Source organism: Cyrtonyx montezumae, unplaced genomic scaffold, assembly GCF_038088225.1.
Source record: "Cyrtonyx montezumae isolate F1298 unplaced genomic scaffold, pur_monq_1.0 scaffold_10, whole genome shotgun sequence".
NCBI lineage: Eukaryota > Metazoa > Chordata > Aves > Galliformes > Odontophoridae > Cyrtonyx > Cyrtonyx montezumae.
This window is the reverse complement of record NW_027071826.1, coordinates 33236948-33263458: the sequence shown is the minus strand read 5'-3', so window position 1 is coordinate 33263458 and position 26511 is coordinate 33236948. Positions and strand designations below refer to the sequence as shown.

Genomic DNA, 26511 nt, shown 5'->3' with positions numbered 1-26511 from the left:
AGCATAATGTGTTTTGACAAATTAACACGGAGTTTCGTTTAATACAGATTCACGTTGCCTGGATATCTATTAGTCCATTATGAAAACATTATATCCCCAGATGGGAATTGCCCATATAAACTTTAAGAGAGTTCAGATGGCTGATGCGGTAAATAATTTTTAAATCGCTTCTTCCGTTCCACTGCAGTTTGCAAAGCCCGAAGAATGAAATGTTTGTTATTCAGAATGTTGTAGTGGCAGAGGTTCAACAGCTTGTTGAAATTCCCTTCAGTATATGTAAGTTGACCAGTGGCATAGGGAGCAAAACAGTTGGATACATCTATTCTTCCCTGCTCCATTTCTGCAGGACTGCGCTCCACATCTGCAATGAACACATAGCACACTCAGCACAGCAAGGTTACTGCAATGGAAAACTCCTACCAGGCAATGTGTAGGCCTCAGGAAACTGGATTACCTCAGGAAAATTGGTAAAAATTAATTATTTTTTTTTAAGTACACTGCCTCTGCTGTAGTAATAAAATCCAGTACTTTGCTGACTGGCCTCAATTGCAGCTGATCCACTGCTGTTAGATCCACTCCATCATGCAAAATACCTTTTCTCTTAAAATTACAGTCTTCCATGAGAATATTTCACTTCTGCACATTCAGAATTTTGTCATTTTAGCTTTTCCATTCAGTACACAGAGATGACACCTTCTTATCTACCAACTGGTGGAAAAGGAGATCAAATTAACCTTGGAAGGGGAATTCTCCCTAAGGTGGCTGATATATACTGTACTCCAAACAGATGCAACAGAATGACAGATTAAGTTTATGAGGTTTCTCCAGTAAGTCAATTCAATAATTTTGTTCATTGTTTTGAGGAAAGATTCCTCTTTTACTAAATTGGAAACAGTACAATTAGAGGTGATCCACACAAAAGTATCTGTAATCTGAAACTGAATTTGACAAGAGATTTTTCTAGTGAAACAAACAAGTCACTATTTATTCTACTGCTGAACAAAATAAAATAACCTAGCAGCAGAAGTGATAGATATCAAACTAGCTTGTTACTCTGGCAAATCCTACGCTTTATGTTTTCCACACTTTCTATTCTCAATTTTGTTTTTTCATTTAAACCAAGTAATTAGGGAATTCTTATTGTGCTAACTGTTTATACCATTAGTATCTCTTTATCATCATATTGTTAAGAGAGCGTGTCAGCTATATGTGGATATAACTTCATTAGCTGCCTTCTGTCCTTGGATTATCAAAAGAAAGCAGCCAATCCTAGACAGCAAAAAATGAATTTTGCCTCAAAATGCAGTCGTTAATGCTACTAATTCTGAAGCTCTTCCATTCAATCTCTGATTAATTGACCAAAATTATATCTGCGACAATGAGACTGTAAATATGGTGACTGAGCTAGGTGAGAACATTCCAGTCTCTTGTTTTAGAAAACAGATGAATTCAATTGATAATTTGGATTTTAAAAAATTACGAAAGGAAACCACATGATATTCAAAACCAAGACCAATTATTGATTAATGCTCAAACTTACTTGGTGCTTTGTATGTTTGGAAGGTATCACACACAAGTGGGAAATAAACCAAGATTGGTGCCTCTAAGCTGTCCTCAAACATGTAGCATTCCTTCAGGTGCTCCCGATCCTCACGGCTCAGCTCTGTGCAGGGGAATGGGATCCCTTGCTCTACACAGTACTCTGAGAATAGGTCCAGTGGCTGGATTGACAAAAAGGAAAGTTGCAGTATAAGGAGGTTGACATACAGTTACCAAAGCCCATAACATGGACTTTTTTGTTAGCAAATCTGTGATTAATATGTTTATAAATAAGGGTAAACTTGAACTGCAACATGAATGCTCCCAAGTTTAATATATCCCAACTGATATACATTTGGATTTGCTAACATTGAACATTTTTAAAGGAAGATTGCTGTTCTCTGAAACTGGTATGAAATTCAAGACTACTTTCTGCAGTTCAGTGAGTACAGTAATTCAGATTAGGAAACTAATTACACAGGGTGTCTTGGAGAACATGGGTTCTTGCATGTCTACCTTCAGTGCATTTAATAGACAATGTATTCATATCCTGATACAAACAGGTTATACTAACTTCTAACTTTTATCATATAACCCAGAATATTATTTCAAACAGCAAAACATAAAGCCTGACAAATATGTGCAAATAAAGTCAAACAAACAAACAAAAAAACCTCCAAATTTTCATTAAAAAAAAAAAGCATTAATCAATTACATTTTCAAGATTATATAACTAAGTCTGAGGAATCTAGTACCACAGTGACAAAGCTGCTCAAATACACTGAACGGGTAACCTACAGTGTGTCTCTGTCTACCCATATGCCTCAAGAACCTTGTGAAAATAACCCCAAAATTAATAGTCATTTTGCTCATAATATTGAGTAGTATTGAGTATTACTACTATTTAAATTTATCAAAATACAATTTCATGCAGGAAAAAAAAAAAAAAGAAAGATGTGATAAATTCATCTGCTGGCATCATTCAGATAAAGAATCACTGTTAAAAAACATCACCAGAGTCTGTGATCCTCCGCTGTAATTTAAATGCAAAATGACATCCACTTTCCTCTCCGGCCTCAAAATGGGTGGGCAGCTGGTATTGATGAAGAAAGCTGTATCTACCAGCTTGAGGTAGTCACCCATTGCATTCAGTTGGTTGGGAGAAGAATCAAGCACTGTGTCTGAAAGTCAAAAACTTACACTAGCAATTTATAATGGAAGGAGCAAGCCTATTTCTTTCCAAACCAGCATGTCAAAGAAAGGACAGAGACCACACCTATCTTAGGCTTTGACATCATTTTAGCCTCTATGGATCAGGCTTGAAATCAGTGAGAGGAAGCAGTTTTGAGACTCAAATTAATAAAAAAAATAAGCTATACTGCTATTTCAACTGGTGTAAACATGTGGCTACTTAGTTCAGCTTCAGTGGTAGTTACTAGTGATTCTTTCCTAGGAACTGAAGGAAGGCTCGGTGTGGCTTCTCCAACACAGAAATGAGATTAGAGGTAAATAATCAGGGGCTCAGCAAACTAATTCCATCAAGAACCTCCCAGTCTGTGCAGTTACTTAACTGGTTACAACAGTACTAATCAGAATCTGTTTTTATGCTAAATTTTATCAAATATTTATCCTCATCAGTTATCAGCACTCAAATGACCCTCAGAAATGCATCTAAAACCAGGTGCCCTTACCTTTCCACATGCAGAAGTGTTCATTCTCTAAATACTTGTTATGTAGCTGCAAACCCTTAATGAAATTATGATAGTATGAAACCACTGGCCGTTCTGTCATCATTTCTCGAAGAGCATTGGAAAGATAACCCTTTGGAAGGGATAAGCAAGTTGTCTGCTCATGAGGTCTTGTGGGCCGAGCAGGGTGTTCCTCTACAGAGACAATGGTAAGAGGGTATATGTCTGCATCAGACTCTACGATACCAGTGATAAAGAATGAATCTGAATCTTTGATCAGCTAACATCAAGAGTTTGTCTGGGTAACTTACCAAACGGCAATGAAAAGAAATAATTAACAATCAGCTCAGTGAACCTCCAAAGCAGATCAAGCTCACAACCATCAGCAATGAATGGACAGAAAAGGATTATTTCAGCAACATGCAACTACGATTTAAATAAATTAATAGAAAAATGTGCCCAGCAGTCTGTCAGTTTAGTGAGCATGCTTGCCAGGGATGCTGAACAGTGAGCAGACCAATGCTTTTTCCCATTTTCCAGGATTACTTTTCTGTTTTTCCTTCTTTCACAAAGGTTTGGTATCCCCTAAGAAATAAGCCATAAACCTTAATCCATTCAAAATATCAATCTTCACATTTCAAAGAGATGTGAATACAATGCAGATGCGAGTAAAATGTAATCCAGATAACTAACCAATGTCATGCTCAGTGTCTCTGGTCCATCTGTGCCAGAAGTCCTCTGAATGACCCGAGAGGTAGACAACATCCATAAAACTCTGGGAAAATATATTACTCCATGTGCCTTGAAAATTTACAGGAAAAAAAAGAGTCATCCTTAATATTATTTTGAACATTTACATCTACAGCAAAGTAGCGGAGATCTACTTGGATTCAAATTTTGTGGCTGTTTAGATGAGCACTGTATTACTTACAAAATACTATGAATTGTAATATAACTACCAAATATCACGACATTCCACATAATGACCGGGTTATTAGACTACTTTCAAAACTCATGTTACTTTTAAAACCATCATCTGACTTTCACATACTTGAAACAATCAGTTTTGATTTGTACCAGCATGTTCTGGGTTATCCTAACCTATTAATACAAGAGTGAATTAATTGCATTCATCTTAAAAGTTTTGCCTCTTCCTTTGCTGCTTTTGTCTGGCTTGCTTTAAGTTTAAATTGCACGCGTTCGATACATGGTATGGTACTAGCATTGGTCCAGTTGTTGACCAATAATTATTAAATGCTTATTACCTGTAGCCAACTATGTTTTTGTAAAGTTAACATTTTTTCTGAGATAATAAATCACCTTCTAAAAAGCAGATCCGGGATTCTGGGATCTTCTTCATCAGGTGGCCCATAAAGAACTCACTACCAAAATCCTCTGAACGAACAAAGGCCCCATATTTCAGGGCACCCACCTCATAAGGTGTGAACTCTATCCACTCTGCAAAGAAATAAATTATTTTAAAGATTTATGAGATCTATTTAAGATTTTGGACTTGCAGTAAAAGCTTTTGGCATTTATCTAGACTTAAAAATTACCTCCTTAGACTTATTAAAAAAATACATATAACTATCATTACCTTTAAAATCCAGAGTGCTGAATTTATCCCTGACATTGAGAGACAAGTAAATGGGCAATGGATTCTGACCTTGATTCACTGCCAGTTGCTGATCAGAGAGTTTATGAGTATTTTCCTGTTTATGTAGAACAGAAGTAATTGAAAAAAATATGAACACGATGTACTTATATGGTTTCTAAATACAGACTATCAATAAAACATCTATTAAATATTGGCAGATTTTGATCCATATACTTCTGTTGCTTGACTACCTGAATGCATTCATGTTGATCTATCTGAACCTCTCCAAAACCTTGCTGAAGTCTTACCACTGATGCTTCTGAGGTTTTATTTTGAAATGGAGGTCAGAGGGGAAATAGTGAATATAGAAAAAAGTTTTCCATATCTTCTGGCTTGATGCAAGGAAACAAAGCTATTTAGCTACCTTGAAGGTGCTAAAAGTCAACCAGGAGACATTGAAAACTGCTTTATTTGCTGGTACAGCTACTCCTGAACTTTGTTCTGTCAGAGTCACCTATCCTCTATATGTTATTATAATGGTTATTTGATCTGAAATTCAAGGATGAAAAATCAGTTAGTTTCATGACCACCTTTAATTTTACATGCCAGATACTACCCCCAGATGCTTACATTTTAAGCTGACCATGCTTTTCATCTAAAAATCCAAAGAAAGTGACCTCAGAGTTTCTGAAACCCTTACCTCTTCAGGTTGGTTCCAGAATTTTAGATATGAAAAGTTAGAAATCTGGAAAAAGGGATGGATATATAATACCTTATTGTGTAGCATAGAGTCAATGAAGAGTCCCCATAAATCTGTAAAAGAGAGCTTGTGCCCCTCTAGCTTTCTTTCACACAACTCCTTTTCATAGTATTTCAGATGATCTGTAGAAAAACACTGCAATTTGCTCTTGATCACATAATTCCGGATATCATCAATTGGCCCTCTGAGATCCTTCTGTGACCAATTTGCATCTTCATATAATTTTGCCATGGTCCTGGTAAAAAAGAATACCAAGATTCAACAGTGGTATCTGAAAATTCACAAGCTGATGTTACACACATGCATTTTGTTTCTGGTTATAAATCTGCTAACGTGAGCAACAAAGAGAAGCCCTCCTTACCATGTTGTGGCAGATAAACCACTGATGTATGAGATACAGTCCAAAACACCTAACTCCTGAAGAGCTAGAAGACTGCCAAACATCGCTGTCATGGACCGCACTCCCCCTGCTGTGGTCATGACTGCCACCATTGGTACCTGCTTAGCACACAAAGGTATGGAGTCACTCATTAATGGAAGAAATTGAGAAGTGCAAAAATAAAGTCCTGTTCCACTCACTATTTATGTCTATGAGCACATAAGATTTGTTTGACAAATGTTCTCCCACACACAGCATCAAGGGATGAGCGCTCTGGAAGCACCAAAAATGTTTGGAGGTAGGTGCTCACAATTACCTGGTTTATACACTTTGCTCTAAAAGATGTGGAGGATGCGTGCAAGTACATCACATCCTCTTCATTCAAAGGCAAGAGGATAATTCAAATTCACAAGTTGTTGTCCCACACACCTCATCTTCCTGCAGGTCCTCATCGAGCTGAAGAACATTTTTTAGAGCAGCAGCAACAACCTTCTTCCTTTTACAGATGAAATCTTTTTCCTTTTCACATAGATCAAACCCCAAGCGCAAATCCAAGTTCTTGCGACTAGAGCACAAGACGAGAACAAAGATGACATTAAATGTAAGTCATTTCTAGCGCTTCTGCTTGAGGCATGAAGCAAAAATCAGCACCAAAAGACACCAGTTTAAAGAAACACTACTCTCATGTACACGATGACTATCACACAAATAAATGCAGGATATCACAGGCCATATATTTCTCCATTACTACAGCAATTTCATGAGGAAACTAAATAAATTAAATTCTGTGCTGACAAAAAGAAAGGAACATATCTGAACTTAAGCTGCTTCACATTGAGCCTTGAATCTCTTAATGGTCTGTTCTTATATACACGTTTCCTGAAGAGCAGCATTGGCCCAGCAGTTGCTGAACTCAACATACTTCAAGAAAAACGTAACTCTAATCTGATTCCAGTACTGCATTTGGCTCTTCACTGCTGATAACATGAGCTGTAAATCTTTGTATTGGAAGAGGTCTCTTAAATGTTTCCCTTCATATCTGTACATTATTATGAACATCATGTGAATCATTAATTCTATAACATTTATTTTCACAAGTCAACGCCTTCAGGCTTGAGGCTGCTTGATGTTGGGTTTTCTTATTTTACTTTGCTTGCTTTTTGTTGTTTGTTTGTTCCACTCCCCCCCCCCCCCCCCAAAGAGGTTATTTTGTCCCTTTTGCGAAGTTTAATTAACATTCAGTAAAAGCTCTTATTCATAATCTCAGTCTGCTTGCAATGTACCAAACTCATCAGGAGAGGGTAATGTTGCCCTTTGGAAAATTGCTATGAGTCAGTCCACAAATTATTTGCTGTCCACTTGTTTTATTGCAGAGGATTGTTAAGTGCATAACTACACCAGAAACATGACAGAAATGTTTTATATAAAAACGTGTACCTATTATAAATGTTACAAAACAGAGTCATTCTTAAGCATCAACATAGGAAGTAAAAATTTCAGGAAAAATATTATGACTTGTTATACTCTGTGACTGCGCACTACTTATTCTATCTTGGGCTCTTACCAACCTATTCAAAACAAGCATTATTTATTAACCCTCCCCTATATCTCAATCTTCTTTAATAAATTACAGTTTCTATTTCTGGTTTTGAAATAACAGGCTAGTTTAAACTGTAGCTTCTCTTCATCTAAGGAAGATATTATGAAAAGATTGGCCTGAGTAATTGTTCAGAAGTAAGATTTACCTATCTTCTTCCTTCATAGACACTTCATAAGATGCACCCTGAGAATGAAGAATGACAACAGCATACATTTTAAACAACTGAAAATTTGCAATGGCAATTTCTTTACAGCAATAACAGTTAACTCAGATATATCATCTAGAAATAAATCCTTGATCTATTTCTCAGGCCTTCTGCACACAAACATTGCTAGATTCTGCTTTTAAAATACATCTGAAGCAATGTTAGTTTTTCCTTGAATACCAGGTTTCTTTCATATGTATGCAGAGCAATGCATATATATACACTCAGCTAGTACTTTTTCAATAACAAAATTAACAATGGACCCAGTATCACATAGAAGCAGCTTACCCTTTGTTGAAATAATTCCAAATATTGCCAAAGGTTACTCACTCTTACTACTGTCCTTTTCTTTCCCAAGTTCAGAGAATTCAGAGGCACAGACAGATGACTGTTTATATCCATTTCCCTCCTGTTTGCATCACACTGAATTAAAATAAGGGGGAAAAAAATGATTAAGGGATTTTTTTTTTTATAAACCATATGTATAAGTCTACCAGAAAAGGGTTAATCCAACATGCTTCTCCAAAAAGTTACTTTAGCTCTTATCATTGTCCATTAACAAAAGCATACACCACAGTAAAAATGCTCCTTTGGCAACGTCATGTCCAGGTTGGGTTGGCTGTACTTGATATAGTGGAACATGGTAGAATCACTGCCTCTCCAGCTGCAGCCAGGACCCATAGAAATGGCCTGGGTTTCTTCATAGGATCCCTTCATTGTGAAGGTGAAATCTCTCCCTGTGAGCAAGAAGTACAGTACAGAGTAATGATAGCTACATCTGGCCCTAAAAAATAACAAATAAAAGCAACTTGAGTAACGTTCCAGCCCTACTATAGTCAGCTTTCAGTCAGGCTGCAATGTCCCCCCTCAACAACTTGATCAGCATAAACGAGGGCCAAACTGAACAAGCTCCAAAAGGCTAATGTTGTATTGCAGTTTCTCCCAGCCATGCAGGAGACAGCTCATGTTAGACCAGCAGATGCCACTGGAAGTCTTCACAACTCCAAAGTTTCCACCACCACAGTCTTCACTTCTGTTGGTCATGTCTCCCTTTTCTTTCTGCCCTCATCACAGGTATTTCTGTACCATCATATAACAGATATGTTTCTCAGTTTTTCCATGGCCACCTCCAGTTTCCCTGAAGCTATGCTGTCATGCAATCTGCAGAGGACTCTCACCAGTAACGAGTAAGTGGGTAATTCCAGATAAACCTCAATCCCCTACCAGCCCAGATGCAAACAGAGGATAGAGAGAGAAATCCATCAAGTATGCTGTACATTTGTCTGCATCTTCCATAGTGCAAAAAGAATTGACAGATCAGTTAAAAATCAATAATCTCACTTGTGTAAGGACTCCTCATCTTTGCATCATCCACTTGCACTTCCACGCAGGAAACTTCTCGAGACTGAAAGAGATGAGCAATAGTATCATGATCACAGAAACAGACCAGGATCCTCATTAAGGATCTACAGGTCCCATAGGTACACCATGCCTGGCCATGGTGCCCTGTGAATAAGCAGATGGTTTGTATATAGCATGGAAGCAATTCTACGGTGAATAATGCTGAAGATCTGTCCCATAACATTTCACAATGTTTACATATCGTTACATCTCCAACAAGGAATTTATCAACCACCTAGACCACACTTTAACTTTCCCATACAAAAGAAGTGGTAGAATACCTATGAGCTCTGGAGAACAACTGATTGAATGGGCACGTACTTAAAGATCTTGGGGTTGAAGCTGAAACTTCCCAAGAGTGCTGCACAGGAAGAAGTAGCAGCACAAAGACATTGGACAGTATTTCAGACATGGCATGAGAAGAGCCCCCAGCTCCAAGATTGACATCCAGTGCAGAAGTTTGCAGTGGCTCTGGATTCACTCACTTCTCATTACTTTCATCAATGAACGTCTTACAGGTTGAGTGATCCATGCCTCTCCCAACATAGAATGCACTACAAACATGATCAAGTTCAAAGTTTCACGATATCACTTGTGTCTTATTTGAAAGACAACAAAGGCTATGCCTAGAGGCATGGTTCTTCCATCCACACCCTTCAGTTCTGCTCTTCTTATGAGAAAAAAAATAAAAAGCTTACCACTAACACACCATTAGTGACTATTCTTTCAGATACACCTGGACTGAAAAGAAAAAGGAAAGGTTTGTTTAATAGAAGGAATATGTGTGATAATCTTTCAGATACAAACAGTTTGCTTAATTTTAAATGATTCTGAGCACAGATCTAGATGACAAGTGCCACCAGCTCCTGGGTCACAGTCTCATGGCTCTTAATTACTTTGTCTCTATCTTTCATGCCTCTCCAATCAGCATAATCTCTCCTAAAACTGGGTTACAAAATAAACACCCATCCTCAGCTATTAATAGTTAGTGCAACTGTCACTATAGAAGGAATTTGCCAAATTGAGGAGAGAAAGGGAACTCGGAAGAGGACAAGTCAGAAAGGCAGAGCACAGATGCAGGGGGCCACTCTGAGACATCAAGTCTTCCAATAACTAATTTTGTAACATTAAGACTTCACTCACACGTTATCCAGTAGAAATTCCACTTCCAGTTCTTCCTGATTCTGAAAACAAGAATAATTATTATTTTGATGAAGTGATAATGCCTTTGCATAATCCTCTCCCTCAATATTTGCTATTCTCACCACCTTTGTGTCAATATGGTAGGTAGGTGGAGCCTTCTTTGTCCACTCTTTTGTTTCATGTCTCTTCACCACTCTACTGTTTCCAAACTAGCTGTCCTCCTGAGCAGAAGAGTGAAATAAGTGTCATGGAATAGAGGGTAATGGCCCTACTGCTCAATTATTAGTAGTATGAGACAAGACAGTGAGTGCAGAGAAAAGGAGAGAGAACAAATGAATGATGTAGAACATATTTGAGAATAAATCAAACTAAGTGGTGGTTGTATATACGTTAGAACAGAAGAACTGGCAGAGCGTAACTAAACTTCAAAGCAAGGGAGAAGCCTGACATAGAAAATATCCTGCAAGGATAGGAGGACTGTGAAGTGGAGTGTAGGAGTGAGTTCATGAGGGCCAAATCAATAGAAATGGGAAAGGATGTAAGAGCAGGGAACAACAAGAGAAGTAATGTGTCAACATACATTAGGGACTGAATAATGGTTTTCCTTAACTGAAGCCCTTAGCTGTATCAGTCACCCATACATATGGAGAGACAGCCAATCCCAGAAATACCATCGAAAACATATATCAGATACCTTCCACATCACACTCAGGGAGGAAAATACCTATTAGTGGAAGATATAAATCTCTTTCTGACAATCTCCATGTGGTAAAATTTCACACTCATGCTCAGAAGAGCAAACATTTACTACCAAACATCCTCTCCATCTGTCTGCACAGTCTATTTTAACTTTGTGAAGAGGCCGAAAGCACAATAACTCCAGCAATGCAAAAGGTAAAGTAAACGTGAACTTTACTGCCTAAGTAAAACCACCTCTATAGTAAAGAGAAATGCGAGGGTTTCTTAAATTTACAACTTCATTTCAGTAAGTGAGAAACACTGGGTGTCTTGAAACTGGATCTGAGGCACGTAACCCAGCTGTATGATGTTCTTACTTGTGTCTCCTAAAGCTTCCATTTTGTGAGAAACAGAATGGTTGCAACAGTGTGCAACAGAAGGCTGAGGGATGGATTTTAGGAAGCAGTCTTGTTATTCAAATGCAAGACAGACTTCAAGTGCCACATTGTGACCAGTCTGTACAATCAAAGCTTGTGGGTAGTCTATTCCAACCTTGTCCTACAAACAGCAGAAACCACATTCAGGAGAACCTTGGTTACAGCATATGCCTAATTGTGCCTGTCATATGTTTCTGTTCTTCTTACATCGCTGTAAGCATACATACAAACTATATTTCTATTAAATCTCACTCACATTCTTGTGGGTGAGAAACCTGGAACCCAGCAATAGAAAGACTTGTTGAACTGCACAGTGAGTAAGAGGTGCAGCAGGAAGTAGTCCTTCATTCTGACGTTACCCACCAGCCCTCAGCCCTCCACTTGAGATAGCTTTGGTGAATGAAAGAAATCATTATGGACAGAGGTTGCAGTGATAACTACTATTAAGGTTGCAGAGCATATTTCATTACTATGCCATTAAGAAAAAAAAAAAAAGAATCCTAAGTGCCCTACAAGTCCGTGCTCAGACCACAGTCTGTGATGCTTCATGGAGACCCAAGTGGGAGTTTGGTTCAAATAAGTACAGCTTCACAACAACATTCCTGACACACAGCTCACTATGCTCTGACTTCCACTTGCTAAGCCAATGGACTAAGCCACTACTGCACACACCTCAGAGCCAACTCACATCTTAGAATCATAGAATCACCAAGACTAGAGAAGACCTCCATTATCATCTAGTCCAACTGTCCACCCACCACCAGTATTTCCAGACTAAGCCTCATCCCTCAGTACAACATCTTAATGTTTCTTGAATATCTCCAGGGATAGTGACTCTACCACCTCCCTGGGCAGCCCACTCCTGACCACCTCTTCAGAGAAGAAATTCTTCCTAATATCCAACATGTATCTCCCCAGGCACAACTTGAGGCCATTTCCTCTAGTCCTATCACTAGTCATGCAGGAGAGAAGGCCGACTCTTGCTGCACCACAGCATCCTTCCACATAGCTGTAGATAGCAATAAGGTCTCCCCTGAGCCTTCTCTTCTCTAGACTAAACAATCCTAGTTCTCTCAGCCACTCCTCATAAGACTTGTGAGTCTTCACTTGAATCACACTTAAAATGATCTCAACCACATCAGGATTATGTAAGGAAGGCTTTAGCAAACTGGAGCAGGTATATTCAGACCCTAGTAAGGACCAACATTCTGGAAGAGTTGTCAATGCATATCCTTCAGAGCAATGGTAACATAAAAACAGGCAGCTGCGTTTTCCAAACAGCCTGACATAGTAGCTCAGAATGAAACAGCGTATACACAATTTCTGGTAATTGTAAACTCAAGCCTCAGCCAAAGAAGGAAAAAGCTGCGAAGACTGGTTATTACACAATCTCCAAGTAGAAAAGATGTTTTATTTTGCAGAAAGTAACAGCACATTTTGTCCTCTGAAAAGATGAAAATGATTTCTCCACCTGTCCTCTCAGAAACTTCACCCACCAAACAGTACACAGCTCTTTATCCTCTATTTAATATAAGCAAAATATATTCTTTGAAATGTACGCAGCAAGTGAAACTTCGAGGCTACACACTGACCTTCAAGTAACAGATAAAAAACTTGAGGAGGCTTTGACTCATAGAGCCTTATCCATTCTCTGGGAATGAGTCTCAGCCCCCTGAAAGGAAACATGTAATCATGTAACAAAAGATTATCAGCAGACTTGCAAAGAATTTTTTAATCAAGTGTTATCTTTTACCTCTGTTTTATGTTCTTGGGTTTCTTTTTTCTTTTTTTTTTCCCTGCAAAATACATGCTACAATGGTTGCCTTCCTTTCTGATGCAAAACAGAAAGAGCTTTCAAATATAAAAAAAATCAGAATTCGTTTCATTATGCATTTAATTGTAAACACAACAGGAGTGATTGTTTCTGGCTTCTACTAAACCTCAAGCATTTAACTTCGTGCTTTAACACAGCCCTTTTAGAATAGTTTTTAATTTAATGTTTAATGATTGCACATGAATAATCATAATATAGGCACTATCTTAGGAGTAAATTCTGACCAAGACTGTTATTTTATCTATCCACTTGATTTCATTCATTTTTATTTCTCACCTCTGGATTCAACTCAAAACTCAAGCGAACCTTCTCTCCAAGTCGGATTTTGGCTACATCAAAGTGAACAGTCAAAAGCTGATCATCAGGTGTGATAGTGTCCTCATCACAGACTGTCAGCTCCAGCACATTCTGAAGGGAGTGGTAGAGAATGATGTAAATGTACATGTCTGGGATAAAAGAGCCCAAGAGGAAGGCATGAGAAACTCCTGCAACTGTTCAGTTTGCACTCATTCAAAGCACAGGAAGGGCATGATTCAATCATAAGCCTGTACGTTAGATGTAAGGTTTGATTTCTTACAGTCCATTAGTCCATTTTGAAAATGAACTGGTTAAAAAAAAACAAACATTTTTAGACCTCTGATTTAATTGATGGTGACCGGTATGTCAAAGGTGATAGAGCAGTCAGGACAGCAGAAAAACCATATGAAAACTGCATGCTTAGTTACAGGTAGGAAACATGTAGTAATTGCTATGCATTGCAAATATTTCTTGTCCTCTCTGATGCTTTCTGCATCTCTAGTTCACCATCCCACTCCTCAGCATAGCCAAGTTCAAGTCCCAGTGAAAGGTGAATTCATCTTTGCTTTGCTTTTGCTGAGAGAGGAAACCCACAAGCTTTCGAAGATCTGTTTGCCTTTCTCTGACATTAGCTGAAGCCAAGAAGGGCCAAGGAGGTCTAATTTCAGTACATTTTTCTTACTTATTCAAGCCAGCAATTCACTATTCTCCTTTAATGGAGAGGGTAGCATAACATATCATATGAAGTGCTGTTAGAATAGTTGTTGGCCTGTTCTCTTGGCAGGACCCATTTTGCTCTCACACTTTACAAGTGGGCTATGAGACCTATCTTCATGTTCCATTCTGATTCCTGTTTTCTATATCGAAAAGAGATTCACTGGGTTGCATATGAGAGGGAGAAGGGGACACTGTAGGAATAAAAGTCAGGAGTTGCTTTGGAGTTGTATAGCCAAGGACCATGCTGAATGAGGCCATAGTGGGTTGTTCTCCTGTGCAGCTGCCCGTAGGAAACTTGCTTTAGCAGGAGCAAGTTGGACTAGATGATCCCCAGAGGTCTCTTCCAGCCCTTATGATTCTGTGGGAGGTAAGAGGTTGGGCAGAGGACAAGACAGACTGCACAGTGGGAGCAGAGCTAAACAGGATTCATATGGGACAGAGATCAGAGGACTGTGCAGGAGAGCAGACAGGACAAGGCTGGAAATCCATGATCCTCCTCTGCCCAACATTCATGACCCCACATTTGTTGGTTAGACTGAACCACAGCCAATAATCTGTTTTTGGATTTGTCATTTTGCAAATAGCTACAGAAACTTTATGGGGTAGGTGTTTGGTAGAAAAATAGTGCACTGAACAAAAAATAATGCTTTCAGCTACCATATAGCTAAGATGAAACCACATGTTTTCAGAGATTCCAGAACATGGTGGCTGAGGTCTCTAACATCAATACAACCCGATCTGTATACTCCTGCAGTGTGTACCTGGTGCCAGAGACATGCAGCAGGTGAAAACATCCCTTCTAGAAAGTTTCAGCTTATTAGCATAGATATGGGTCTTACCTTCACCTCACTTTGTATCATGAAGTGAAAAGTTTCATTCCAGACAGGGTTCCTACAGTTAGATACAGTTCTTGTCCGGGTTTCCTGGTGTGAAGCTGTCGGCAGCCACAGCTTCACGTAGCAGTCAGTTTGGCTCACTGCATTAAAAGACAGATGTGTGACTATTACAGCAGTTTATTATTATGTTTTAATCTCTTTTTCTCAATCAGGTAGGAAAAAAATAAAATAAATAACCTCTGAGAACCTCTAAATATTTCACCAGACAAAAGTAAACGTTATGTTTGCAGCTATTTAACTTCATGTAAAATTATGTCACTTTGAAATAGAAGTCTACTTCAAACTACTAATACTTATATGGCAAGAAGCATCAAAATACAGAGTTTCAACAAAAGTGCTCAGGCTCTTCTGAACTTTACTTGTAAATATTTGCCAAGTTCCATCCAAATGCGTGTCCAACTTCACCTTCTGAAATCTCACTTTTCAAGAAATGAAAAATAGAACTCTGGAGTCTTTCTTTAGCCCAGGAGAATTAAGCTCATTGGCAGTGATTCCAGTGCTGAGATACTAACATGCCATCAGTGGTACTTACACAGGTCTGCTTTGCGAAGATTTCTCATACCTATAATTTTTACAGTGAGCCAACACAACTGAAGTATTTCTGGCTGCAAAATAAAACAACAAAATAACACCTCAGTTGTTAGTAAAGGACTCAGATGTAATTAACACAACGCCTCCTATAGCAAATCAAAGGGGAAAACATCTAGAAAATTAGTAATTATACACTATTCTCAAGTATTAAAGCAGTAAACATGTTTTCACTGCAATTATTTCCACTCGGAAATTGACACGTTATAGTGTCTATTCACAAGAAATAGATTGCAGTTTATTTACCAATTGTGCATAAGGTTAAGTTTTGGGTGGTTGGGAAGCATATTGCTTTCTGCTTGGTTTCGGTTGTCTGAGTTTTTTTGTTCGCGGGGTTTTTTTGTTTGTTTTGTTTTTTAAGATTCAGGCTTTAAAAGTTAATTTTTAAACTATCGCAGTAAGAAAAAAAAAGACAGATTGCTTTTACTAAGAGACATTATGTACTTGTCCTTGTTATAATCCAGCTACCTCCAAATTATAGGGTTTGCTTCTCAGCTCTCAGGCCAACAGAGTCCAATAGATTTAAGTACAGCAGATTCCAACCTCGTGGCCTTGGGATTTCCTTCTTCCTCAGGCAGGGATTGCACCCATCAGCCATGTAACATTACTGAGGAACAGGGTAGATCCACTCCTTTTTAAAATGTCCCAGTCAAGATTTCATTACTATCAGCCTATCTGGTCACATGAGTGATAACACTACAATATACAATATCTTTGGTTATAACAAGTTGCTTAGCTCTAAATAAATAAATAAAGTAGGGAGAGAATTGTTATAAAAGTGGACATCCCAGGATGGGACTCCAGAGCTATTCCAGATACAATGGCAGAAAGAAGTCTGAATTCAGATGCTTTGCATAAAAGCATTCTTCCATTTCACATGAAGGTCCAGCTCACTACAAAGTGGCTCTTCTGTTTTAGTGCAAAGGTGATGTGCTATAAGGCAGAAGAGAATGCAGGTGGGTTTTTTTGTTTGTTTGTTGTTGTTGTTGTTTTTGTCTCTTAGTGACACTGACAAAGATAGCTCATTATACACAGATAAGGACTACTCTGACTGAAATGAATCCACATTACCACGGTAAAAACTGTTAAATAGCTGAAAAGAAAACAGAACTAAGGAAAGAGTAAATCACAAAACCTATAAACAATTTAAGAAAGTGGAAGGCTGCAAAACCAAATTGAATTATAGACTTGAAATGATGAGAGTGGAGAAAGATTGTAAAATTGACTGTGCATTAGATCAGGCAATTAAGCACAAAGAAGCAAGAGTAGAAGTTATAATTTCATATGAATATACAGAAGAAAAAAATTGTTATTTACAATGCTCTGGCTTATTTAGGACTTTCAGATAATAAATAATCATAGAAATACACTCATATTGAAAAACAATAAGCTGACCTCATTGATTCACCACAGAGAAGCAATGAGGTATAACAGTATACTGATATCCCATATTGTAGGGCACATACATAGCAGCATCTTTGAAGGCTGCGTGACCCAATCAGTTTTTGTTTTCTCCCTTCCACACCCCATCACAGCTACAGACAACCCTATACTTGGTTTCAGGACAAACAAGATAATCCTGAAGAGCATCAGAAGTAAAATGCTGTATATAGAAGCAGTAGCTCCATTAATTAAATTGAAAGGAGTAATTAAATCATCAAAGTATCACGATTTCTAATAAATTGTCTCCTTCGAATCTCCTTGTATACCCTTTATTTTGATACGTCAGGCTCTTGACAGAAGCAAATTAATCATCTAAAAACTATGTCACTGTCCCAGATGATGCTTAGAATCCACTGGAAAATTCTCAACCCAGTACTTTTCTCTCAGAAAGTGCAATATAGAGTTTTTGGCAACTTTTCCAAAGAGGAGATGGAAAAAGTGATAGGAGTAGGCAATCGGTACTTCTGAAAGCTCAAAATTTCATCCTTACAGAGGACTGACTTTTAATCTTTAGCTTTAGGAGTGTACGTATCCTGGATTTTAGATAAAGCTTCGTTTTCCAACTGTCTCATGAATAAGAACATATTCAAACACAAAAGCAAACGTTATTTCATAGTGCTGGCCAGCAGTGAGTTCACTGCTCTCACAGATCATAGAATCATTTGAGCTGAAAGGGACCTTTAAAGGCCATCTAAGTCCAACTCTGCTACAATGAACAGGGAAACCTGCAGCTACATTAGGGTGCTCAGGGCTTTGTCAACCTGGTCTAGTTGTAGATCTAGCAATTAGATAGCTTCATAATTTTACACTGACTACAGAAAGGAAACAGATGCAGGAAACTCTTATTATAAGTATTATATAGCTATATATACAAAGATTTTCTTTTCCCATTTAATACAATTTAAAACAACAGGACTCAGAAAAAGGGAACAGTTTGTTGCATACCACATTCAAGTACATTCCAACACCTTTTAATAGTTCAACTTAATAAAAACTAGGATTCCAAATTATTTTCAGAAGCAGATACTGAGTACATTGTATATGCTGATCCATCTCCCTAAAGCAAAAGAAAAATTATCAGGAGACATCTTTGGGTGCTGTGAAGTATGATTAACATCATATACTGATGTAACCATTAAATCAAGACTAACATCCAGCTCTCCCAGTTCCTTGCCCAGCATCTAAACCACGAGTTCCTCATCTTCACCTTCCCAACCCCCATGTCACAGAAAACATCCTCCACCCAGGGGTGCACACTCACAGAAGAAACAATAATCCCTTAACTAACTGTTAAAACATAACACCTCTCATAGCAACAGCCAAGCTCAAGATGAAACAATAGGTGCTGATGGAAGTGTGCAGTGGCACAGCCACTGTTTGTACCCTGCAGCCCTTCCTTTGTAACCCAGATGCAGTCCCTTGCTCCATACCTCATCTTCAAAGCTGCACGATCTTCCATGATTCCCCTTCCTGATCCCAATTTTTCTGTGTTGGTTTGCTCGAATGAACCGATCCTGAGGATGAGGAAGTGAGAGGAAGTGAGAATGACCACCAATGAAACCCACCAGCCAACAACCCCCAGTTTTTAGCTTCTGCTGAAATGCACACCAGGGCAATAGCAGGTGTCTTCTTTCTTCCTCACAATGGGATACAGCTCCACCTGCCCGGTGACATCTACTAGCTGCTCTGACTAATAAATCTGCCCACTGCAAACGTATTTTATATTTAAGGATCAAAATTCACCAAACACTTTGCTTCTCAGGCATCTCACCTATGCTAGCCAAACAGATCATCCCATCCCACTGCTGATTTCTTCTTACCAGAGGTGAGTAGGCTGAGGATCCCATTATACCTCTACTTCATAAAAGACAGAAGTGTGGTGGTCCACAGGTGACTCCTGCAACACACTATTCTCCTACCAGCTGACCAGCAGGGAAGCAGCCCTGTATAAACTGACTCAGAGCTCCACCTCCTACTGATTTCAACAGCACAAATTATGCACTTGTTCTTCACCAAATGAAGACTTCTTTTACTGCTGAAGTGATTTAGGGGAAAGGGGGACACAAGTCAAACATTTATTTTGGGATTAGGCAGAGATAAAATAGCTCTTTATCACTGTGAGTTTTGAATAAGCATACATAGGAGGATATGGTGTGACACTTGTAACCCTCACCAACTGGAAAAGTCTTGAGAGAACATTGCAACTATTTTCATCTAAGGAAGAGTTCTTCTCCCTTTATTTGTGCTACATAAGGGATGTCATCAGGTAAACAGAACCAGGAGAAACTTCTGTTACTGAAATGTACTCTTTAGTGAATGTTCTGCTTTCAATTAATCTGTGTTAGCAACACATTTAAGCTTTAACACAAATAACTACAGTTCTTCAAAATATTGAAATATTTGTTTGAGTTGTCATCTGATTTCACTTCTATACTACAGTAGATTTGTGTTATTCTAATAGCACTCTGCACAGAAACAAACAAGTGTACCTAGCACAATCCATAAAATAAGCATTAAGTGTCTTTAAACCACTAAAATAGCTATCATTCAATAATAAAATTGTAATTGAAATACTTTTAAATCTCAGATTTCTTAAGCCAAATAGAAAACTGCCTTTTGAAGCAGCAGGACACACAGAATAACAAAAATTCTTTCATTAGAAGTGGCTGAAAGTCAATTTGTCCTATCCCAATTGTCCTATAGAGGAGAGCTCCCTTAGACAAGAAATCTTAAAACCACCATTGTTATTCTTCTCTTTCACAGTTTGGCACTGCACACCCAGAAGCTTCTTAGCTATAGGTTTGTTTGTTTTTTTTTCTTCTTCCTTTGGTTGCCAGACTTCATTATTATTTTGTGGCAGAGTCTTGTTGCAACATATCTCTTTCACTTGGAATATCTGATCACACTTTCAAAGTAGCACTTAGTGATTTGAAGCAAAAGATTCAGCTGATGCTGCTACATGAGGTTGAACTCAACAGCCAACACATCTCTTGGCTCAGGCTTTGAAGTCATTTCATGGCTCATTTTAGTGATAACGTATTATCTTCCAGCTCCTCAAGATTAAAAGTCACCCATACATTTAAATAGTATGTTGTGTTCCCCACTCACCTCCTATCCTTACTGCAACTTCACATTCGGGCCATTTGTGGACAGCACATCAAGAGAAAGAAGAGCAGCCAAAGGGCTCTTCCTATAAAAGCAGATATATTGCAGTGATGGTATGAAGATTTTTGTTTGTTTTTTAAATGAGAAAGCTCCTGAGGACTGAATTGCTCAGGAGCACCTCCTTCAAACTGCACTACTCAAGTCACCATGCTCAGCACTCAGGGAATGCTTCATCTCAGCTCCCAGGATCCTCAGCTCAGACATACATCTGAGATCAGAAGACAGCATCTATTCATCTCTAACACGTGGAGTACAGGGTGGCCCTACACCAGGGATCTAAAGTCAAGTGCATACCTGGGCACAGGGATCAACAGCATCAGAGTGATGAGAGTTACTGCACTTCCACAAAAGAAGAAGTTACCAGGACATCTTCAGTGTACGTTCTTTTGCGACACTTGCTTTTATTACTTGATTACAGCTACAGGCTTCTGATACGCAACAGGAGGACTGAGGTAAGTACTGAGTAAGCTTATAATTGCAGCTGAATCACCATCAGCAGTGACTGGAAAGAAACGAGCTAAAATACACTCTGGAAGTTCTTAAGAGCTGAAGTGCTCCTTGGTAGTGTCCAGCTCTCTTCAGTACCTACTATCATCCTACACATTGATGTGTTAGTCACCAGCAGCCAGAAGCTTGCTTTTCTCCCTCTTCCTACACTGAAAAACATCTGTACAGAATGGGGTAAATGAGGGCAGCTAGCAGGCAGCAGCAGCTGTGAAACATTTTAAAAGCCCATCCAACAATGGGCTACTCAAATATTTTACTTGGACACTTATCTATGCATGGATCTAAGACTGGTTAGGACTTTCTGTCACCTGACCCTGCTCGCAAGACCATAAATATTACAGCAACATTCAGTCAGGTCTGACACTTGAATTCCACCATGGATTGTGTTGTAGGTTTTTGAGTAGAAAGAAGTAGTGCTTGAGACATTTAGGCTGCCATAGATAAATCCCAGAGAAAATTAAGCATCAAGCAAAACCTAGTCTAGAATCTATGGATTTGCTACTTTACTCTGCCTAACAAAAAAAGTACAGTAAAGAGATACACTGACATAGCTATAATGAACTGTGGTGGGTTAGTCCTAGCCAGCTAAGCATCCACACAGCTGCATTGTTCCTCCACCATCCACTGGGGCAGGTGAGCACATGTGAAGAGCTAGAGTGAGAAAACTCAAAGACTGAAATAAGTTAGTTAATAATGTAAGTGATAACATAATAAGTGAAGAAAAAAGGAAGAGAAACCAGTAATGCAAAAGGAATCACTACTTCCTATAAGCAGACAAATGCCCCCCAGTCTCAGAGCAACAGCTACTTTAGTAGACATCCTTCTGCCTTCTTCATCTAGCTCAGGTTTTGTTGCCGAGCATGATGTATATGGCATGGATTACTCCTTTGACTGGTCTGGGCTAGTTGTGTCACCTCACAAATCCTTCCATACCCCTAGCCAGAACTCTGAGTGTGAGCGGAGTGACAAAAAGGGGGAAAAAAAATATGCACGTACTGTCCAATAACGGACAAAACATTCATAAGTTATCAATGCTGTTTTAGTCACATACACAAAACACAGCCTTCCTTCATAACAGCCCCTGTTGTGCTCACTCCTTTCCAGGTAGCGCCAACTATGTGAGCACAGATGTTTGCTTAAACTGGGAAGACAGTCACCAGCACAGTACTGAGAGTTGGTCTGCGCCTACCTTCACTGTGTATAGGGCACTGATATTTCAGCCCTCTAGATTCAAGAAGCCATGTATGGCCTCCTCCATCACTGCCCTTTACTCCATCCCAGAAGAATATCTTAAGGAAAAATAGAGGCTTTGATTCATAAGAGCAATCTGACACCACAGTGGAGTAGGTTCCATGAAATAAGAGTTACATAAACTAAGGTGGTCCTGCAATTCTCTCTTCCAAAAAGCCACAGAGAACTTCCAAAATGCAAGACCTCTTCCCACAATGCCACTAAGTGATAATTAGTGTTGTTGCATTCGTAACTTCCTAAGAGAAAGCAGCATCTCAGCGGTAGTGATCAGGTCTAGGTACAGGTGCTGCCCGCTCTTGTGACAGAGTGCCACCTAAGGGCTGACTGCAGAGAGAGAGCAACACCAGGGCAGAAATAAAAGGCACTTACATGGGGCCTCAGAAATCCCACTGATTCAGCTATACTATGATCTGAGCAATTTCACGTTGGTCAGAAAGCAAAGAAAAATAATTATAGATCCTACAGTTCCACCTCAAAGTCGATTGGTTGTGTTACTGGTGGATTCATCAATATCTCAGAAGAAGGCATGCTGCAGCATTCTCCCAGGGCTCACTGTCAGTAATGAGAGATTTCTATGAGTGTCCCCCTATCCTGTATTCAGCTGTTTCCACTGGTCTTCTAAGGATTTGTCTTTGATAAGTCAAATTCAGCTGGGATCAGCCACAGGTTAAAAATGTAAAAATGTTATAGGAGAATATGCACACACAGAGCACAATCTCTTAAATCCTAATGCTTTAGGAAAGAATCTGAGAACAATTACAATTTCTTGGGAGTTTCTTTGAAAGTAATCCTACTCATATTCTCAAGTGAAATAGTGTCCACCTAACAAGGCCTCTCAGGATTTTGGCAAAACAGCTCGGGGATTTTGCATGGACCTCTGAGTCAATACTATTATATTAAGGTTAAAGACAGAAGGCAAATGTACAGCCACAGACATCAAAACGTGCATTAAACATATAGACTTCTGTGCCACACAGAAGGGATCAAATACTACAACTGCATTTTCTGACAGTATAAAAAAATTACTAAAAAATATTCTCAATCTATTCTCAGTAATTTGTATTTAGAAAACCTTTTACAACACCTGTCTTTGAGGTAGACCTAAAAATCTGAGTCAGAGGCAATTGTACCTTCAGTTTGGCATTGGTTCAAGCAGAGGGCATTCCCTTCTTTTTTTAATTGCTGTTTGTTTCTGACATGCTGCTTTAATACACTGACATTTTTAAAATGAACATCTGGTGTAATATTTTCCTTAAAGCATCATATGCTTCACAATGCAGATTTCAGAAATGCATCCACAGCATAGACAAAGGTGTAACTCGAAGATACAGCATGCTTAAGCTTGTTGTGTTTCATAATGGGTAATAAATACAGCTATCCAAAAGTCATCTTCTAGAACACCTCATTACAAAACATGGGCTAATTTCTGCAGACAAAGCACTCAAGAATCACTTGTAAAAAACAGTCTCATCCACTCGGAAGCTATTTCCCCTGCCAAGCTTCCCATTGCCAGCTTCCCTGATTTGCTGGCAGGTACAAACTTCCCTGATGTGTTGGGAAATAACCTTAACAGCAGTGAATCTCCACCACTAAGCAGCGTCAATGTCTGTATGGTAGTTGCTAAAAGAAAGATCTCCACACCATCCACTTCAAACATGCTTATATTAACCTTGACAATGACAACGTCACAGTAGTACAACTTCTGCATTAGAATTTAGCTTTAGATGGGATCCCTTAAACGCTGGAGATGGAAATAAATATATTGTGAAGGTGCAAAACCTCTCAGAGACTGGTTAACCTCACAGCAGTAACATAGAAGCCTACTTCAATTTCCACACAGCAGATGGAAATGCTTTCAGGGATCAGCCTTGGCAGGGTTAGTGATCATCATTAATTGTTTATTGAGATCTTTTTTCCATTGGAGTTAATTTTGTTTGCCTGAAAGTTGAAGGCTGCACACAAAAAGTAAATTACTAATTATATTACAGAACTTAAAAAAAGAAAGAAAACAGGATCTGAGTTTTCATCCAGCAGCTTTCCTCCTCCTGTAAGTTATCACATCTAGTTAGTCAAGCTTTGCAGCTCTACACGTTTGCCCTCAAGGCAACCTTGGCCTGGTATTTACACCAACACCCTCGGATGAAATATGAGGCAATCACATGGGCATTAATCATTGTCTCTCTGGAATTCTCATCTCATTCTCAGTTTACAGGAATCTATAAAACTCTTAGTAGACCTGAGCTGACATGAATGCCGTGTTCAGTAACCCAACAATCAGTTCATCAAGAAAACAGAAACAGATGCACAGCAGCAGCACTGCTGAGCGTAAGTAAAATTGTGGATGAAAGTGCAACAGTCAAAATCATAGGCATGACTACATACACGTGAACCTAAAGCAGAGGATATGAGGTACAATACCAGGGAATTTCACTTCCAAAGAAGTGCGCTTTCCTTACCTCCAACAATTTTACTCTACTAAAGAGATTACAAATGAACGGCAATGTTTCTTTTTCACTGGACATAGGTTGCTCCAAAAGTAATACCTCCCCATTATTTCCTTTGAAACAACAAAGAGTATGATAACTTGAATAGAGCAGATTCTCAACTACAAAATGCAAATTTTTCTAACATAATTACCACCATTAGCCATGCATATTCACCAGCAATGAACTGCATGCATACCATACTCATAAAAAATCCACATAATTAGAGGTGACTCACTGCTGCTACTGCCACTGCTGAAAAATACTACCAACCACCTCACTGTATTCACATACACTGCTCAGTCTCTAAAAACGCTCACCAAGCATCAGTAAATGTCAATGGATGCCGTTTTTCTGCATGGAAGAATTCAATTACACACTTTTGCTTCATATGCAATTCCACGTCAGAAGCCATTTGGCTGGACTGCCCCTCTGCTGTCACACAGCAACAAAAAGTAGTGGAATGTTAGTGGGAAGGTTCAACCCCTACTGCCATACCACCAACATTCACCTCTGATATCATAAGCCAACATAAGAAAATAGGAGGCATTATTATCCAGAGCAGCCCTCACAACAGCATGCCCACTAACTGCAGCAACCTACCCTGACGACAGCTTAATGAAGTTACTGTTCCCTTATTCCTTGCCTTATAATATTTTGTGATTATAAATACAGCAGGTTGGAGAGTGGGTGGAGAATCATTGCAGTGTCATGTAAAAGGCTCTGTCTTCCTTCAATGCACTAAAAAATGTGCTGAATATGAAAAAGCATGTAGATATCTGCAAGTACAATAGTTCAGACTATATAATCCAGTCTCTTTCAGGACACACATAAATCCTTACCACCAAAACACCAGTGGTGACTACCTCAACGGGGGGGGGGGGACGGGGGGGGAACGGACGGATGGAACTGGTGCTATGAAAAGGAACAATAAATAGAAGAAAAGTTTGATATTATTGCTAATACTCCCCTCCTGTTGCAGTTGCTATATTTAGGAAATCTAGCCAGAAACTAGTCTCAGGAAAAAAAGTTATTGATACATCTTCATTCAACAAAGAGTGAAGAGCAAACTCACACCTTTATGCAACTTTGCAGAGCTCTGCTACTGTTTTCAACAGGAGATCCAGGTTAGAAATGAAGGAAGATTCTGGATATAATCCATATAAATACTGGAATAGGTAAATAGACATTTTCAAGTTCACTAATCTGCCCCAGTGCTTTAATTGCATCTTCAGGCTAAGATTGAAGCAGCACAGGGCTATGAGTGGTCACATTCCTTAGGACAGGAAGTAAGGTTAGCAATACAATCATGAATTACAAAATACTGGGGCAAAGATATTCAGATATAAGTACTATGTTAATTCACTTAGTTCAAATTAAAACCTAGAAACTTCTAAACCAGCTCTAAAAAAAAAAATTTTGGAGAAATTTTGCTGTGGCAACAACAAAATGAGGTGATTGCAATCCAAGAGTGTGTCGGTTCAATTCACCAGCACAACTTCCAGTGATTCTTCACTTTTCCAATTCTGTCACCTCCAATTTCTCAGTGGAAGTGAGTTTTCAACATCTTTAAGATTGAAGAATACGTACAGTGTAGCAAGTACACTGACTTGTCTGTGGACAGTTCTACTGTAACACAGAGTTGCAAAGAATGTGGCTACTTACACATCAGGGTAGCAAATTAAAATGCACTGTTAAGGCCTCATATCTTTCTACAATGAGAAGCACTGCTACTGCAGCAGAACTTACCAAGAAGCTGTATCTTAAAAAGCTCCTTTGTACATGCCCAACAAGAATGAGTAGATCCAGTTTTACAAGTAATATTCCATCTTCCCACCTATATCCTGCTACATAAATACTCACACCCTCACAGCATCAAATCCTCTCCTATTAGGATAGAACC

The 26511-nt window shown here is 38.9% G+C and overlaps 1 protein-coding gene across 1 annotated transcript; it reads right to left on the bottom strand.

Moving 5' to 3' along the window:
* LOC136060790 (cytosolic phospholipase A2 epsilon-like) lies at positions 1-19049 on the bottom strand. The gene is made up of 21 exons (XM_065755585.1): positions 19023-19049; positions 18633-18716; positions 15704-15776; positions 15115-15251; positions 13538-13669; positions 10313-10353; positions 9868-9910; positions 9110-9173; positions 8339-8505; positions 8099-8191; positions 7709-7746; positions 6393-6528; positions 5946-6082; positions 5597-5819; positions 4825-4939; positions 4548-4685; positions 3921-4028; positions 3231-3422; positions 2554-2720; positions 1541-1721; positions 1-361 (listed from the first exon to the last, which is right to left on the bottom strand). Exons 1-21 carry the CDS (start codon positions 19047-19049, stop codon positions 123-125), a joined length of 2535 nt encoding a protein of 844 aa, XP_065611657.1. The 3' UTR covers positions 1-122.
* Positions 19050-26511: the final 7462 nt, after the last annotated feature.